This window comes from Cyprinus carpio, chromosome B8 (assembly GCF_018340385.1).
Source record: "Cyprinus carpio isolate SPL01 chromosome B8, ASM1834038v1, whole genome shotgun sequence".
Lineage (NCBI taxonomy): Eukaryota > Metazoa > Chordata > Actinopteri > Cypriniformes > Cyprinidae > Cyprinus > Cyprinus carpio.
In genome coordinates this window covers 11,547,822-11,564,952 of record NC_056604.1, presented here as the reverse complement: position 1 = coordinate 11,564,952, position 17,131 = coordinate 11,547,822, and the positions used below count along the sequence as shown (strand labels likewise).

The window sequence follows — 17,131 nt, the reverse complement described above, 5'->3', positions numbered from 1 at the left end:
CATTAGACACACACTGACACACACACAGCTAGACCCCACATCCACACGTGTGTGACTTTATGAACACGCATTCAAACATTTCTTTCTGTGTCTGTCTCTCAGATGATTCCTCTTCAGAGAATGGCAGCACAGTGAACGGTCTGCCTGCACTGACTCCGCCTGGCGGTGCTGCCATGGCGACAGGAGGAGTTCCTGCATCTGAGGGGGTGGTTCCATACGGAGAGGTGAACGGTAATGGTGCCGCAGCGCCACTGGACTTCAGCACCACTTCATCGTCCTCGTCCTCGCAGGAGGGACAGCAGCCTGTCAATCTGAGCGACAGACTCACACTCGGATCCTACGCATCTGACCCCAACAGAAAATTCCCTGTCAAAACTGAGTACGGTAACAAGGTATGAGACAATTTTTTCCACATTATTCTAAGAATTTGTATATGTTAAAGTCTAAAGTAATAGTATGCATAATGGTGTTCAGATTTTCACATACTGTGTGTTGTACAGTCCCCTCAGTACAGCTCAGGAAGCTATGACTCTGTGAAGACAGAACTGAGCACGTGTGGGGAGGACATGACCCCGGGCCGCTCACAGGTCATAGATGATGATGACGACGATCACGATGACCATGACGACAGCGACAAGATAAATGATGCTGAGGGCCTGGACCCTGAACGACTTAAAGCTTTTAATGTGAGATTGATTCCCTTAACTACTTTATCACTCATATTTCATATTGTGGACATTAGATTTTGTATTTTCTAGCTGTTAAGCTTCCATTACCTACATTGCTTACGTTTGGAGGTACAGTGGAGTTCAAAAGTCTGACAAACACATTTGACAGACTGGGATTCAAAAACAGAGTAATCTTTTTAAAAATGTAAAGCAAAGAAATGTAATTTACGTAAAATTAATAAGAATAATTCATTTATTTTGAGCTATTCTTAAATCGTGGTGGTCTGGATTGGGACTAAAGCTAAAACTATTCAAATCATTTTTGTTTTGCAGAAATAAAATATAAATATTTGATGAAAATTCAAACTAAAAAGTTTTAAATGTTGCCTTGGCAACTAGGTTTTGGTTGAAGTTCTAAAATTAATTACTGGGAATAAGTAAAAACTAAAATAAAACTGAAAAACTTATTTAAACATTGTTTTGGCAACTAGATTTTGGTTTATGTTTTTAAAATTATACTAGTCTAATTAATATGATCATCAGGTTTTACACAGACTGGTGGAGTTCATGCAGCTTGAGAAAGCAAGTACGAAGACATACTGAAATTTTTATTGACTTTTTAATTTCCACTTTTCTCCCAAATTGTTATGCTGGTAATATAAATTACATGACAAACATCAGATTAAATACAATTTTCCTTTATCTGTTATATGCTCTATTCTTTTCTATTTCCTTTGTTGGACTGCTCTCATATTTCTTTATGTTATCTGTTATATGCTCTTTTGTTAACTTTTTAATAGAATATGCATTTGAATGAGTTTAGTTCCAGAGAAAGGCTAAAATAATACAGATCTTTACTACAGTAACTGGTAACAGTTTAAATAATAATATGACTTAAAAACACTATCCTACAAGATTAGAACATCGTAAGAAATTCATAAAGTGATGACATTTGGCTTTTTCTACCCTCTCCGATGGTGTCAGACACGGCCCACACCCCCTCACCTCACCTCCGCCATGGCTGAGAACATCCTTGCAGCAGCATGTGAGAGCGAAACACGGAATGCTGCTAAGAGGATGCGCCTTGACATCTATCAGGCCAATGTGAGTGCAATGCATTAATCAAATTGAATGCATTCCAGAAAATGTTGATTGGTTTTTATATTACTTGGTGAGATATCCATGTCTTTCTTTGCCTTATCACATCCCTTTGTCCTTCCATTTTGTCCATACAGGATGAGTCAGTTGCAGCAGACAAGCCTAACTCCAGAGATCCGGCTGCTCTGGCTCACTCAGGCTTCACACTGGCTGCCTCGGCCTACTCCCAGGACCAACTCTACACCAATGGTGGACTTAATTACAGTTTCCGTGGATATGGGACCATTGGCAACAGCCTCCAAAACAATGGCACATCACAAACCAATGGTGTGTGAAATGCATATTGTAGTAACCCTATTCCAGTCTTTTCTATAGATCTACTAGATAATTATTTTACATAAATGTCCCTTTTTTTTTAGGTCCCACTGATCTCAGTATGAAATCTTTGGCATCCAACAGCACTTCCTCCTCCAGTTCAAACAGTCATGGTCAGGGTGGAGGGGGCGGAGGGGCATCTGCCCAGCTCAGCCCACCTGAGGTCACGGCTGTTCGGCAACTGATTGCGGGTTACCGTGAGTCTGCGGCCTTCCTGCTCCGCTCTGCTGATGAGCTCGAGAACCTCATACTGCAGCAGAACTGAGAACTGCACACAGGCTGGTGCTGCCCATCTCTCATTAACACACACATAAATGCACACTATGACAGGAAAGGTACATGTAGCTATGTGCACTTACACACATATACACCTAAAGCCCAAAGGCAGAGTTTGACACCATTTAGGGGGAGCAAAATGGAGGGATCAGAAGAAGCTGTATCTGAAACGCATATACAGGGTACAAAATTAAGATCATTTACCAGCCATAATAATCTCAGGTTCACTGGCCATGAACCTGTATTTTGCATAATTATTTTTAAACATAACATAAACTTTTATTTAAATGTAAATGATTTATTATTATTATTATTATTGCATATTCTTTAAGTAAAAAACCAAAACAAAAAACAAAAACAAAGCACAGGTCATTGTTTCACTTGCTGCACCATATATTGGCCAATTTTTATATGAAACGCTACCTCTCATAAAAACTTTAAAGTAATTATGGGGTTCTTAGATAAAAACCTTGAGGTCTTTCTTGCAGTGTAACCATGAATAACTGGTAACTTTATTTAGAATGGCAACATAATACATGGATTTTATTTTAATATTTTATTGCACTGTAGTAAAATAAAATAAAATAAAGATAGAATAGAATAAAAGCCATGTATTATGTTACCATTCTAAATAAAATTACCAGCCAAATTTAACTTGTATTTGGCACTTGGCAAGTATTATTTTTTGGCTGATCCTATATAAGGTGCTTTACCACAGACAGTTAATGCACATAGAGGGAATAAATTGCAGTCACTAGAAGGCACTTGAAGTATCTTGTTGATTCTTGTGCACAGCTAACAAAATTTTTGACACAGAACAGGAAAATGCTAATTTTGCCCACAACAATATAATTAATAAAAAGATAATATATGAATTAATATAATTTAGTAAACAATTTAATATAATTTATTAATGTATTTATTAAGAGAACTTTATTTCAAAGCTTTACAAAAGCAAAGATAAAACAGCTCCAGACAGCTGAATCCCCCCGATACCCCCCAAACTCTGCCTATGCTCTTTCTATAAACCCTCCTATCACACATTGCTTATGACAGCTTTATGTTCATGATAGTGTCTTTATCGAATTTCCTTACCTTTGAGCCCAGCGAGGCTTAATCCTTTTCGGAGGGCTGAGATGATTTGTTAAACGTGGTTTTATGACGAAATGATCAGAACACAAAGCAAGAGGTGTGTGTACTCACAGCAGCATTGCAAGTGTCCTGCACAGAGCACAATCACACAGTGAGAGCTATCAGTCCACCACAGAGAGTACAGACTTTTGACACACACACACACACACAAAAAAATAGCTGTAAATTTAGGAGTGATGCCCAAAACATATACAAAATGATGTCATCTCCTGCCTAAAGTTTAGATTCCTATATGTCAATGGCATCTTGTTTTATAGAATTTTAAAAGATTCCTCAGATGTATTAGTTGTTCTCTTACCACAGACATGTCCACACAGCAGCTTTGATCCAGATTTAGCCATTTTAGATATAGAACAGATCTAAGAGAAAAGGGTTTTTGTAAGATCTCTCTTCTTCTGTTCAGTGCTAATGAGGTTTGGGGAGAAGGTGCAATGTAGATGATAATCGTTATAATGTGTTTTCAATCATAAACACATTAACTGATGTCTTTTGTACATATAGATATATATTCCTCATTCAAATTTAAGAAATTTCATCCTAGCTTACACATGCACACTTGAAAGACTACGAAAAGAAACCGTGATTATTGAGTGCAAAAAAGAAGATGCTGAAATTCTATTGGCTGGGAATGTCGGACATTATGCAAATGAAGCTGTGCTGAGTGGAACGCTTTGAACCCTTTCCTAAATACTCGATTGCCTTGGCAAACCTCCATCCTCAGCACATCCATGCACTGTAGGAAAATTTCTCACTGGAACACGAGCGACATCGACCTCCCAGACAAGAGGGCCATAGATTGACTTGTAAAAAAAAATCTGAAAAGAAAAAGAATAAGGACTGCAGTTCCCATGCTGCACTGCATCAAAAACACATTCTGTTAAGTTGTGAATGCTGCTGTTTTTTTCTAACCTCATGACTGAGACACTTTCATCTTCACAGGGACCAATCAAAACAGAGGGACTTAACATCCTATCGGCACACATGCTGTATATGCATAGTGAGTTTGAGAGAAAGGACCTAATATTAGCAGAACAACGGTGACATCCTTTCCTTTCAGTCAGCAACCCCCAAGAGCTTAAAGAGGCATTGATTGGTGGACTACGGTAGCATCATCCACAGGAACCGAGTGTAGAACATTGACGATGTACTGCCCCTCAAACACCAGCCTCATTCTTCCTCCTGCCTGCATTTTCTCATGTTCACAAATGCCATCGTTAAAAACTGTATTTAAAAAAAGCAAAAGACAATCCTGAACAATTGTGACTTGATCCCTCGGAAAACGGTATAGTGTTGTGCGAGATCTCACTCTGACTCTCTAGCCTTTAGTGGAGTGGTGACAATACAGGGCCTTCAAGTCTTGTAGCCATAGCTTCAACCGTGTCCTCACTCTGCAACATGATTATAGGAACAGAGCATTTTCCTCTGTTTAGCTGCATTCTTTTTTTTATTATCTGGATATATTTATTTCTGTCTTGCCATTCCAGTTGTGCTTTATTTGTTGTTTTGTGTTACTTTAGTAAATTAAATATATTTTTTGTTTACTTTTTCTTTAAAAACTCTGGTTGTAGGACACTGGCAGTCTGAAGGGAATCAATGTTGCGAGTCTCAACATTCCAAATGTAAAACATGCATCTCAGATTGGTCTCCAAATGACTGAATACGACATCCAAATGACGCAACTTCTAAAGAGAAAAAACTCTTAAGTTGTCTTCAACGGCTTAGTTTTGATACGTGGCTCAAAGCCTGCTTATTACCTCTTACTTGTTACTCATTGAAATAGACTCAATGATGAACAGATGAAATGATATGTGCAGGATCATTAGTTAAGTTATATTCAGATGTTACACTTTATAAATGATTAAATTGGTTAACATAGTAGCACTTTACAATCCGTGAAGGAAAAATGTTTATGGGATGGAGCCTTAAAACCAACTAAATGATCCTAAATTATGAAATGCAGCTGATCATTCTCAAGCCATAATGTTTTGTCTTTATTTGCTCTGCATTGTAATTATTTGTTCCCTTACACCATGCAGGAGAATGTGAACCCCGTCAAGCACTGGGCTTTGAGTTGAGGAAAGAAGTATGTGTCTGGCTTATTCTAATTATATGGTGATTGCAAGAAAGTGAGCACTTGAATTTACTCACACCATAAATATGTTGGTGTATTGAGAGCTCAAAAGTTGTACCAGGCCATTGATCTTTGTTTGCTCTGACTTTTTGGTTCCTTGTTTTGTACATTTTTTTTTCTAAATGACATTAGAAGTGTAAGATTTTTAGGAAGATGTCTGGACATCTGAGGTTGGTGAACACATGAAAAGAAAAAGGAAAAGACAAGAATTTTTTTTAAACCGTGCAGCTAAACTCTGCAATCAAATGTGGTAACAACCATTGCCTGTGATATATTTTAATTTTGTGGTGCTTTGTAATATTATTATGATTATGGTATTTTGTTTTTACTCCTGTACTTATTAGAAACTGTAGGCTGAAGCTCAGTTTCTCTTTGTATACCAATGTGAAGCTTTGTATGATTTCTTTCTGGTTTTTTGACTCAGTGGAAGTGTGTGATGTTTACATGTACAGAATTTAAGATTTTTTTGTTGTTGTTGTTGCTTTACTTTCTGTTGTTGTTGGTTTTGTTTGTCCTAGTAAAGCCCTGCCTATCGTCCTGTCGTGACCCCACAATGTGCTTTTTACTTTAAATCAAATCTGAATGGAGGAAAACATGGACATGCTGAACTTATACCACAGTAAAGGCCTTTGCACACTTTTGTGCATCAATCTCTGTATATTTATTTTCTCAAGTTGTTGCTTTAATCCATGCAAATGGTTTTTAAAGACGATTAAGAACATTGTGTGAATTGTGTTATTAGCTATGCCTTTGTTTTTTATTTTGTCAAACTTCAGTTTCACATCCAGTGCAAAACGTTGTCTGTGTAAGGGCCTTTAGACGTGGTTGTCACTACTGATGGTAGATGCCGAGGAAAAGAGAGAGGAGGGACTTATCATCATTAATTTTCTTCTCCACAAATGCGGGAGTAAAATGCCCCCTTACAGTAGTCCCTTAGTTATTTATGCTTGTTCTAGAGAAAAAGCAAAAGACTAAACTCTTGATGTCATGTCATTTTTTTTATATTATTGGTAATATAGATAGGGGCATTGTGTTTGGGACGGGGCAGATCCACCCAACTCTTAAACCAACTGACCTGTGCTCTTTGACCTCAGTCAGAAGCCTCTCAGTGAGTCAGAAAGCCATTCCCCTTGCACTGTTCTTATGTACAGGACACATGCAAACCTCAGGAACCCTTTGGATCTGTGTTACTTTTTTTAACCAGGTCTGTACGTCTTGGCTGACGAGTCCTCCCTCTCTCCAATATCAACCCGATTATATTGGATTTGCTATGTATGTGTTTTGTTTTGTTTTTTTTATATATATATTTATTGTGTTTTCAAAGTGAATCCAGTACATGTGGCTGAATATTTGAATTCTTTAGAAAAGTGTTGATAAACATAAATATATATATAAATATATGTGAAGCGCCTAAAAGATGGAGAATATGGCAGGTGAAATTCATTTGTTTGTTTAATGTAAAAACAAAGAAAAGAAGAAAAAAAAGAAAAAGCACAGGTGGGTGAATTTCCTGCCTTTTACATATCACTTTGCCGAGAGACTCATTCTAAGATATTTTAAAGTTTTCAGTGTGGTGTCATCGCTGTGGTCAGAGAAAGCACCTGCAACCCGAGTTGCTCTTTCCCTCCAGAGCTGTCTGAATAAAATCTGTGAACTGAAGTCACATTGCAGTCTGCCTTTCTTTCAGTAGCTATGATCTCTATTTTCTTGTTCTGTGTTAGCGACATGAAGAGTGGGTGTTTTGTAGCTTAGTCTGTTGTTTTCCATGAGCAGTATGCAATGTAAAAATTGAAGCACTATTTAGAGTTCCTCAGCTCACATTGCCACAGTGCTACCATTTGGAGAAACTCTAGACTGCTTTAATTGGAGCCTAAAACTTTTTCCTTATGATGGCATTACTGGAAGTACTGCGTACACTCTTTAGAGTTTTTGCAGAAACTTTCTGGATTTTGAAAACTGCCCTTTTTGAAAAGAGCCTACAGAAATTCTCCAGAGGGGTCTGGCAGCGTCTCAAATCTGTGAAACCTCATATGGTGCCTCAAGTATCTTTTTTTTTTTTTTTTTAGCAGAATGTTTCTTTTTTTTTTTTTTTTTTTTTCCCAGAATGTTAAAAACTGCAGCTTTTAATATGATGCAATGAAAAGAGGACTCATACTTTACTGCATGCAAGTATACAAAATGTATTACATTACGACAAAGATAATGTCATCTCAAAGGCGAATTGGAACAGTATCCCAATGTACCTAAATTCATTCTACATATTAGGCCTATATAAAATAAAATCTGCAAATGTCTAATCTTGATCACTTTTTGATTAATTTAGGAAATTAACTGTTTCTGTCATATATGCATATTAGCTACATACTGCTGTGGATCTGAACTTCAAGGAGTGTAAAGCTCGCCGAGTTTAGTACCTGTTTAAACTGTGGTCGTGTCTCAAATCTGATTGTGCTACATAACTAAACAGCATTCTTGGGTACAGCCGCTGTCAGAAATGCTATCCAGGTTGACGGCGGTTGAGGCACAACCTGTGTGTGCTCCTCCCAGCTCTTTCACTCGAGTTTAGTTTTTTGCCGGTGAAGTCAGCTCCCACGTACCATCAGTCCGGAACCTGTTACAGTCATCGATTCACATTCAAATGATATGTCCAAGGACGGGAGCCGCTCGTGCCTCTGTTTGGGGGCGCTTTGTGAGAGACTGTTCGGGTCGTCTAAGATCGAAGTTGAAAAACCAGCGAATACCAGCAAACTTCAGACACAAAATGCCCCGAATCCGCCTTCGTCTGAGCCCACCGGTGAAATCTACACGGCGCTGTGGCCCTTCCAGGCGCGCGCGGACGAGGAACTGTCCTTCCAGGAGGGAGAGCAGTTCCGAATCTGCGAGCGTCAGGGTGACTGGTGGACTGCCGTTAAACTGGACAGAAACGGAAGGGTGACCGCCAAGGGCGTCGTTCCTCAAAACTACCTAGCGAGAAGGAAGACGGTAAAAGAGCAACCGTAAGTAGGCTACTTTTTTATTTTATTTCTCTCAGACCATGTATTCTGTCAGCAAAAACAAACCACAAACACTCTGGATTGCCTTTAAAAATAACATATGATAAATAATTAGATGTAATAATATAAATAAACAAGTTTTCTCAGTACTTGCCTATTAACAAAATAAACACCTTTAAGACTAATGTCAGTTCAGAGTAGCCTACGGAGTACAAATACTTTTCAAGAGTCAAATTATTCCTGTCCCAACTCTGCTCCACATGAATGTGTATTGAGACGTGTGTGCAACTGTGTTCTTCTTTAGTTGGTATTTTGGGACGCTGAACCGTTTTGAGACCCAGAATTTGCTCTTGGCTCCAGGGAATGGAGTTGGTGCTTTCTTGTTGCGACACAGTGAAAGAGATCACATAGGGTGTGTATTATCAGGTATGTAATTGTTGTGTCTATTGAACTTGGTTTTACATCCAGTTCCGCCTATGCTATTAGGCTATACAAGTAGCACGGCATAACCAAAATAATTGTTATAATGTATTAAATTAATCTCTGAGTCATTTGCTTTTTGTTACACTGGAAATGTAGTCAGTCAGGTTATAATTAGACCTACTGTGCTTATAGTCCAGATATGATTTTCTCTCCTGTTCAGTTAATTCACTGTTTTCCAACCCTGTTCCTGTAGGTTACACTGATTAAAGTGTGTTTTATTTGGGAAAAGTTCAAAAATGTATAGTGTTGGTGTGCCTCAAGGAACAGGGTTGGGAAACACTGGGTTAATTCATGCTAGATGCGGTTCATCAGAAAATCTGTTAACAGTGCTCCTTTACTATCTGTATCCTTTCTCTTTTTGTGTCATTCCATCAGTGTTAATTAATGACAGGGAAGTGAAACACATTGTGGTCCATCAGAATCAGAATGCAAGTTTCTATTTGGATCAGAGTCAGATGTTTCAGAGCCTGGAGAATCTGGTGGAGCACTACAAGAGGAACATCTTGAGCTGTGGTATCTGTCTCACACGGCCATGTGCACGGGTGAGTGAAAGAAAAATCATCAAAGTAAAATGTGACATTGTTTACATGCATCATGTTTTTTCAAGCAATTTTCTTTCTTCTGTGAAACAAAAAAGGTGAATTTTTGAAGAATATACTGGCCACTCTTGAACGAAAGTTACAGTAGGACTGATGCTGTTGTAGGGGAGTTTACAGTTAAACCCAAAGGACCGGTTGATGAAATGACGACCAGGAGTCAGAGATGCAATCAACTGAAGAAAAGTTTACGGAAGAAAATAGTTTGCAGTTTCATCATCAGAAGTCAGCTTCAACACTCTTTGCGTACATGCTCAAAACACCAGCAATTATACTCTATCAGAGGTTACTAATTATGTCATAACTCAGCATATAACAGAGCTTACTGTTACACATTCCAACTCCTCGACTGCAAGGAGGAAAGATATTCAGATACATACATTTTTGTGTCTAACTATTAATATATAGTAACTAATAATTTCATTTAATTTTAATAAATTGATAAATAACTATGATTAATAATTATTCAAGAAAAAACAAATATATATTTTATGAAGGCTCAAGTTCGTGATGGCTCAAGGATTCCACTCCTTTACTGTCAAGCTTCAAAATGACCAAAACGTATAATAAAAGTGAGCCGCATGATCTAATATTTAAGTCTTCCAAAGTCATCAAATACATAGTTTGTCCCCTACATTCTTTACATTCACGGTCATCCTGTCTTTGGCAAGTTCATAAGAGCAGTTCTGTTCAATTCATGAACAAATCCCTCTTTTCATTCTAATTAATGAATCATCTGATTCAATGATTCCTTCCACAATGATGCTTTTGCATCCATTTTGGAGCTTGAAAGCTTCTGTTTCCAGATTTGATTTGACATCAGAATCAGAATGAGCTTTATTGCCAGGTATGTTTACACATACGAGGAATTTGTTTTCGTGACAGAAGCTTCTGCAGTGCAACAGAATGACAGCAACAGAACAAAAAACACATAATAGAAGAATAAAAGGGTGAGGCTGTGAGACATGAACTATATGGGTGAACTATAAAAAGACAGTCAGAAGAAAGACGGGATCTCAGCCAATAAACATACTAATCTGATGCAAATTGTCTTTTGAAATAGAAGAGCTTTTTTCAGTTAATTTAAGATTAAATAACTAGTCATGTTGAATTTCCTCTCAGGCCCGATATTTCACACATACAGGGGTTGGACAAAATAATGTGAACACACATTATTATGGGGCTTAATCTAATTTGTGTAGACTACAGTGGGAAAAAACTGATATTGTCTTATTTATCAACTGACAGATGTTTTTATAGATTCATATAACTGAAGACTATTCAAAAGTTGTATGAATCTGTTCTAAGAAGGTTGGATGCTGTTTTAAGGCCTACATGGTCAAATTATTTTGTCAAACCCCTACATATTCTGCCTATATATTATATATATATAGAGAGAGATCCCTGTATATCAGCAAACTGAATTATTACCACAACTGAATGTACAATATGTATATGTAAGAAAATGCATTTGTCTGTATTACTGGATACAGAGTTTATCTGTTTCTTCTTATACTAACAGCCAGAACCAAAACCACAGGATCTTTCCCACCAAACAGTGGATGACTGGGAGTTACCTAAGGAGGAGTTCACTCTGGAAGAGGAGCTTGGTAAAGGATACTTTGCTGATGTTTACCGTGGAAAATGGAAAGGCATGGTCAATGTTGCCATCAAGATCCTCAAAAACAATGGTAGGGTTGGTGCATGTAAATAGGAAAGAAACAACTGAAGGCTAAATGGGCTACTTCAGCTTTGCCAACTTGTTTTCTGTTTCTGATACTATGTGAATGTGAGAAATGTTGTGTTTCTTGTTCTGTGACTGTGAGAGCTGGAGGAATGAGAACACAGTCTACTGCCCTCAAATCCTTTATCCAATAGAGCACGTAACACACTGAGAACTCTTGAAGAATACATCTAAAACCCTGTTAAGGCTTCGTCTGTCAGCCTACTAGTGAAAAATTCCCCTGAACGAGTACATTTTTGTATTTTGACACATGTTGTACTAATGCTTATCTGATGTGCTCTACTCTTCCTCTAGAGTCTCTCGATCACAGGGAGTTCCTGATGGAGACTCAAATACTGAAAAAGCTGAGACACAGACATCTTATCACACTCTTTGCCGTATGCACAAGCTCCACCCCCTTCTACATCATCACTGAACTTATGGAAAAAGGCAACCTGCTCAGTTTCCTCCGAGGTCACAACTTCTTTATTATCTAACATCAGCCCAGTAAATATGAATGTTTTTCCACATCAGCTTTAAATATATCAATAAGGGTAATTACATGTGACCTAGTGCATCATTTTGAGCTGTTTTGACTACAAACACTTTTTGAGTTTTATGCACTGAATGAGAAAGTAAAATCTAAAGGCCCGGTCACACCAAAAACAATAACCATAACCATAATTATAATTATATTAGTGTCCACACCAACGCATGATCATGCTCTGTTTATTGTACGTGTGCATTGCTGTTCTGTGACCTACTCTGTAAACTTTAATAGATTCTGATTGGTTGTTAATGTTTTTTTTTTATCATATTCATCAGCTGAAAAAAAAAACACATTTTGAAAGTGCTTCGAACTATATTGTTTTATAGTTGTTATTGTTGACTTCCCTATTCTCATATAATTTAAATCATCCTTGTTGTGAACAGCCCGTAAGTCTTTGTTTTCTAATGACATCATTGTTTCTACTCCAAACAGTTGTTGAGATATAATCATTTAAATATCATCACAAAAACTTGTTTCTGAGATAAGGGCCTTTAAAGATGCCATACAATTTTCAAAATTATGATATTTATTCAAACATACATTAAAAAAAAATCTTATTGGGAAATCAGTGTTAGGTAAAAAAATGTAATGATTTTAAAATATACGCACATATTTAACGAACATGTAAAATGCTGGCGATATGCTCTTCTACAAAGTTCTGTTTTCTAGCTATGTATTGATAATGAGCTAAAGGATATGAATGACTTTCCTGAGGTAAATGTAGCTTTACGTGACATCTTTACAAGCTGTTTTATAGATATATTTTGGTAATTATAAAAACAGATTAATTGAGTGACTGCATGAGAGATTTTTTAGTATGTTTTACTTTATATTTCAACATTTCTTCTTTATTGTTTGTTTTTGCTTAATAATGATAATAATGTTAACAATGATATCCTTAAATCAGACAGACATGATTCCTTCAGTTTTCCCTTCACAGGTAAGGAGGGGCAGAACCTGGAACCGCAGGAACTGATAGAAATGGCAAGTCAGGTGGCTGATGGGATGGCGTACCTTGAGGAGCAGAACAGCATCCACAGAGACCTGGCAGCCCGGAATGTTCTAGTGGGACCCAACTACATCTGTAAAGTGGCCGACTTTGGCCTAGCCCGCATCGTCAAGGTGAGGATTACCTCGTAATTAATCAAAATCGTGTGTAAAATATTCACTCTTAAAATTTGCTTAAAATAAAATATGTGGGGCATTTGTTTCACAGGACCCATTTTACTCATCTGAAGATAAAACAATTCCATATAAGTGGTGTGCTCCTGAAGCCATCAGCCATGGAAGGTTCTCCAACAAATCTGATGTTTGGTCATTTGGGGTCCTCCTATATGAAATGTTCACATATGGTGGAGTCCCGTATCCAGGTATATACATCATTTATGCATCTTCTTTCTCATGCAGATTTGAGAAAGGTGAAAGTACATCTTTTTTGTGTATATTTTTGCAGCTTTCTCAAATCAAGATGTGTACAATATGATCACCACGGGGTACAGAATGCCTTCGCCCCCTAAGTGCCCGTCGCACATCTATGACATAATGCTGATGTGTTGGAAAGACTCAGCTCACGAAAGGCCAGATTTTAATGAACTGAGAAGGCTCCTGGAAAACTCCAGTATGGAGAGGACCTCTGAGAGCTGCAATAACACATCAGATCCAGCAGAAGGCATCAGTTAACAGTGCCACGCAAAGATAAATGAGTGGGAATGTCCCAACAATAGCTGTTTGTGCATCTAAACACCTTTCCACTCATTTTCACCACTTTTTTACAGTATTCACGCACTTTCACTTTTTTGTGTGCTTATTTTCTAATTTAATTTGTGAATTATTCACGTTTAATGTAATCAAGCATTCCTCAAATCTACTTGGATGATATTGAAGATTATTTTTTGACTACCTTTTTTCTCATCCCGATTTAGAGACTTATAAACAAAATCAGTTTTATGTTCATTATTAACAGGTTTTACCTTCGTACTACAAAATAACTTCCCTTCACCAAATCTGCACTCTGAATTTTAAATTAATGTTATGTATATAACATAATTTTATTTTTATTTTTTTCATCAGAAATTTTAATAAATTATCTGTTTTTCAGTAGGGACTGGAAGGGACTTAGTGAGCTTTGAAAGTTACAGTGTTTTTATAGTCCAATGAAATGAAGGATTTCTCATAATATGACCCGTTTAAATCTCTCTACTGCAAACAAGCTCTTAAACGTGAGAGTATACAACATCCGGAACAGAACGAGGTTGGAATCTGGCCAGTTCCTGTGGACGCAGGTCATTTCACAATCTCTAAAAACTTTCCACTGCAGTTTTCAGTTGGCACAGTGTAGTCGGTTCAAAAGTAGATGCTAACTGATCCTCCAAATGATTTAAAACCACAGAAATATACTAGTCATTACTCCAGACACTGTGCATTTCATGAAAAAAGTGAATTTCATGAACAGAAAAAAAAAGTGATTCATTGATTGTGTGACATGATTTAGATATGACTTTGGACTATTTAAACTGTACGTACAAACACACGCACGTACTACAGATGCAACACATCCTGCCGATTGTTGCTACTGCTGAGACATTCAAACTCAGTAACACGAGTGTTGCCACAATGTGTTCATGTTGTGGGTGCATGGCGGGCAGAAATAGAATCAAGAACACTCTGGACTTGCCTGGTCAGACTAATCGGAAAACTGACAGGATGTTCAGGAAGGTGACATCTGCGTGATGACTGACATCTCTGGAGAATTTTGAACACCTCTTGTGCTCTGCAATTAGACACCCAATCATTCAGACTTCAGCAGCGGGGCTACAAAATAGAAAGAAGGAGTTAAAGAGGGTTATAACCTAGGCCTTGTATACTTTCATGCTGTCTGTTTTCTTTTAAATAATTCATCTGCTTTTCAGATTTTATCTCAGCTTTAAGTGTGCGTTGAAATACCCTTGAAGCCGTTTCACAACGCAGTATCACAAGGGCTGTTTGGTTACCTGTCACTCCCTGTACAACTTACATTAAGTCCAAGAGATATATTTCTTCAAACAAGTTGTGTGTGTTGTGCTATTTATTTTACTTTGCTACATAAATCTGTATTACAAAATACTGTTATTAAGTAGGTTTGTAGTACAATTTGCCATGTTTCTGGATACAAAATAGGTGAAAACATGCTCATACACAAATACCAGTTGATATAAAAGATTAGTTAAGTGAACTGAAATTCACCTTGCATATTGTTTTACTATCTTGACCAAGATACACAATGATGTTTCACTAGATTTTAATCACAAAGAGAAAAAGATTTACAGTGTAGCCATATGCGTCTATGTTTAGAGGTTCTTGGGACTGGGTCAGTCTTACTAGTACTCATTCAGAGGCTGTTTAAAGCACAGCCTCTCGAAATATTTGCCTGGTGATATTTATCCACATGTGAGATGTGCGTTGCGTTCATTCATGAGGGTAACAACATGGGCAGTAAGCAAACAGGTCAGCAGATAAAATAATAGAAAGGACAAAAGTCATAGCATGTTATCAGTATAAATACTTAGGCTATATTACAAATAAACAGAACTGTAAAAAAAACTGTTTTAAGAAAAAATAAAAAGGTTGAAATAATAAACAGGTTGACATATGGGAATGCTAATCATGCTAACTGGAAACTCTGTTCCTGTCTTACTGTTTCCAAACACTCTGGGAATACCGAAACAAACAGAACAGGTTGAAACGCTTTCAAGAACGAGTCTGTACACACAAACTTGTCAAGTGTGTGCATGTGTTCACCTTTGTGCAGAGTAACCTTGTCGCGCGGGTGAGACTGGAGCAGCGCTCGTGAAGCCCGCTGTAACAGCAGACTGACACTGTTGTAGTTAGTGTCTCTGTTTAGAAACAAAGTAGGCTAATACTTAATACTTACAGGCGAAAGGAAATAATGGGAACCATAGACTCTAAAACATTCACCCAAATAAGAACATTAAGCGTAAGGCAGCACCATGTGTGGGGTGGCAAGCACTCACACACAATGTTTTCACTGAAAGTATTACCTTTTAATGTAGTTTTCAAATATTTGTGCTTCCGCATCATACCAAGACGAGTCGCGTAAAGTTTAATAAAGTCAATTACCAAAAAATACAGGTGACCAGATTTCTAAATTTACTAGTTCAGTGTTCAAAATATTAAAATCTCAGTCGCAAAAACTGGGGACACTTTTTTTGTGTGCTTTTTTATTATTAAATACTCAATTTTAACTTTTCAAATATTCATTTATGTCTGTGCTTTTGGAAATTAATGTTAATATACCTATGCACCTATAGCTACCTATATCTGTTGCATTTCTGAATACAAAGTATGGGCTTTCAACAAAGTGGAGTTAAAAGGATACTTAAACAAGAAAAAACAAACAAAAATCTCCCCTTGTTTACACACCCTCATGTTCTACCAGATATGTACATTTCTTTGTTTTGTTGTTAGTCTCTGTCAGCCCATAATGCAAGTATAACCCATATAACCCAGTGGATAAATCAATGTCTAATAAAGTAAAAAATTATATGTAAAATTATATATATTTTAATATGTCATATTTTACATTAGAAACCTATTGCTTCCAGCCAGTTGTCATATGTGGATTTCTGAACAAGTATCAGCATGTTGTGATGTGAAAGCCTAGTCAATGTAACATTATATCAAATTCTGTCTTCAGAAGTAGGCCTAATACTGAGGCTTCAACATAGCTAATACAGCAATCTGGTACAAATAATTCTCTGCTTTAGGAAGCACAAACTGACCTTCAAAAATGGTTTAGAGAATTGTTTAAATTGTGTTTAATGTAGGTCACGGTTTCTAAAACGGTTTTATTTTTGGCCAGTTTTCTTGATTAACAACAGAGATGGGGAAATTAGCATTAGAAGTGTGCAAAAATACCTTTTATTTGCCACTAACACTTTCAAGTTCTGCAGATGAACATGTTGCAGTTAGCTGGTTTCTAAAAATGGATTCTGCCAGATGGAAAAACAATAGCTTCAGTTTCTTCCTGCCACATGTAGAATAGATGCGTCCAATGACAGCAGGTTATATAAACTGTATTAGTGTGTCC

The 17,131-nt window shown here is 37.2% G+C and overlaps 2 protein-coding genes across 2 annotated transcripts in view; both read left to right on the top strand.

The window, feature by feature from the left end:
* The window catches only part of LOC109095277 (nucleolar protein 4-like), a 42,512-nt gene extending 35,153 nt beyond the window's left edge, over positions 1 to 7,359 (top strand). Inside the window, 5 exon segments of the mRNA XM_042729668.1 lie at positions 103 to 392; positions 501 to 815; positions 1,653 to 1,772; positions 1,904 to 2,093; positions 2,186 to 7,359. Coding sequence (XP_042585602.1) covers positions 103 to 392; positions 501 to 815; positions 1,653 to 1,772; positions 1,904 to 2,093; positions 2,186 to 2,406 — 1,136 coding nt within the window. The 3' untranslated portion in view covers positions 2,407 to 7,359.
* A 756-nt stretch (positions 7,360 to 8,115) lies between these two features.
* Positions 8,116 to 15,661, top strand: LOC109095278 (protein-tyrosine kinase 6-like). The gene is made up of 8 exons (XM_019108966.2): positions 8,116 to 8,696; positions 8,998 to 9,119; positions 9,552 to 9,718; positions 11,295 to 11,463; positions 11,811 to 11,969; positions 12,986 to 13,167; positions 13,262 to 13,415; positions 13,499 to 15,661. The coding sequence occupies exons 1-8, from the start codon at positions 8,344 to 8,346 to the stop codon at positions 13,723 to 13,725; spliced, it is 1,533 nt and encodes a 510-aa protein (XP_018964511.1). The 5' UTR covers positions 8,116 to 8,343; the 3' UTR covers positions 13,726 to 15,661.
* Positions 15,662 to 17,131: the final 1,470 nt, after the last annotated feature.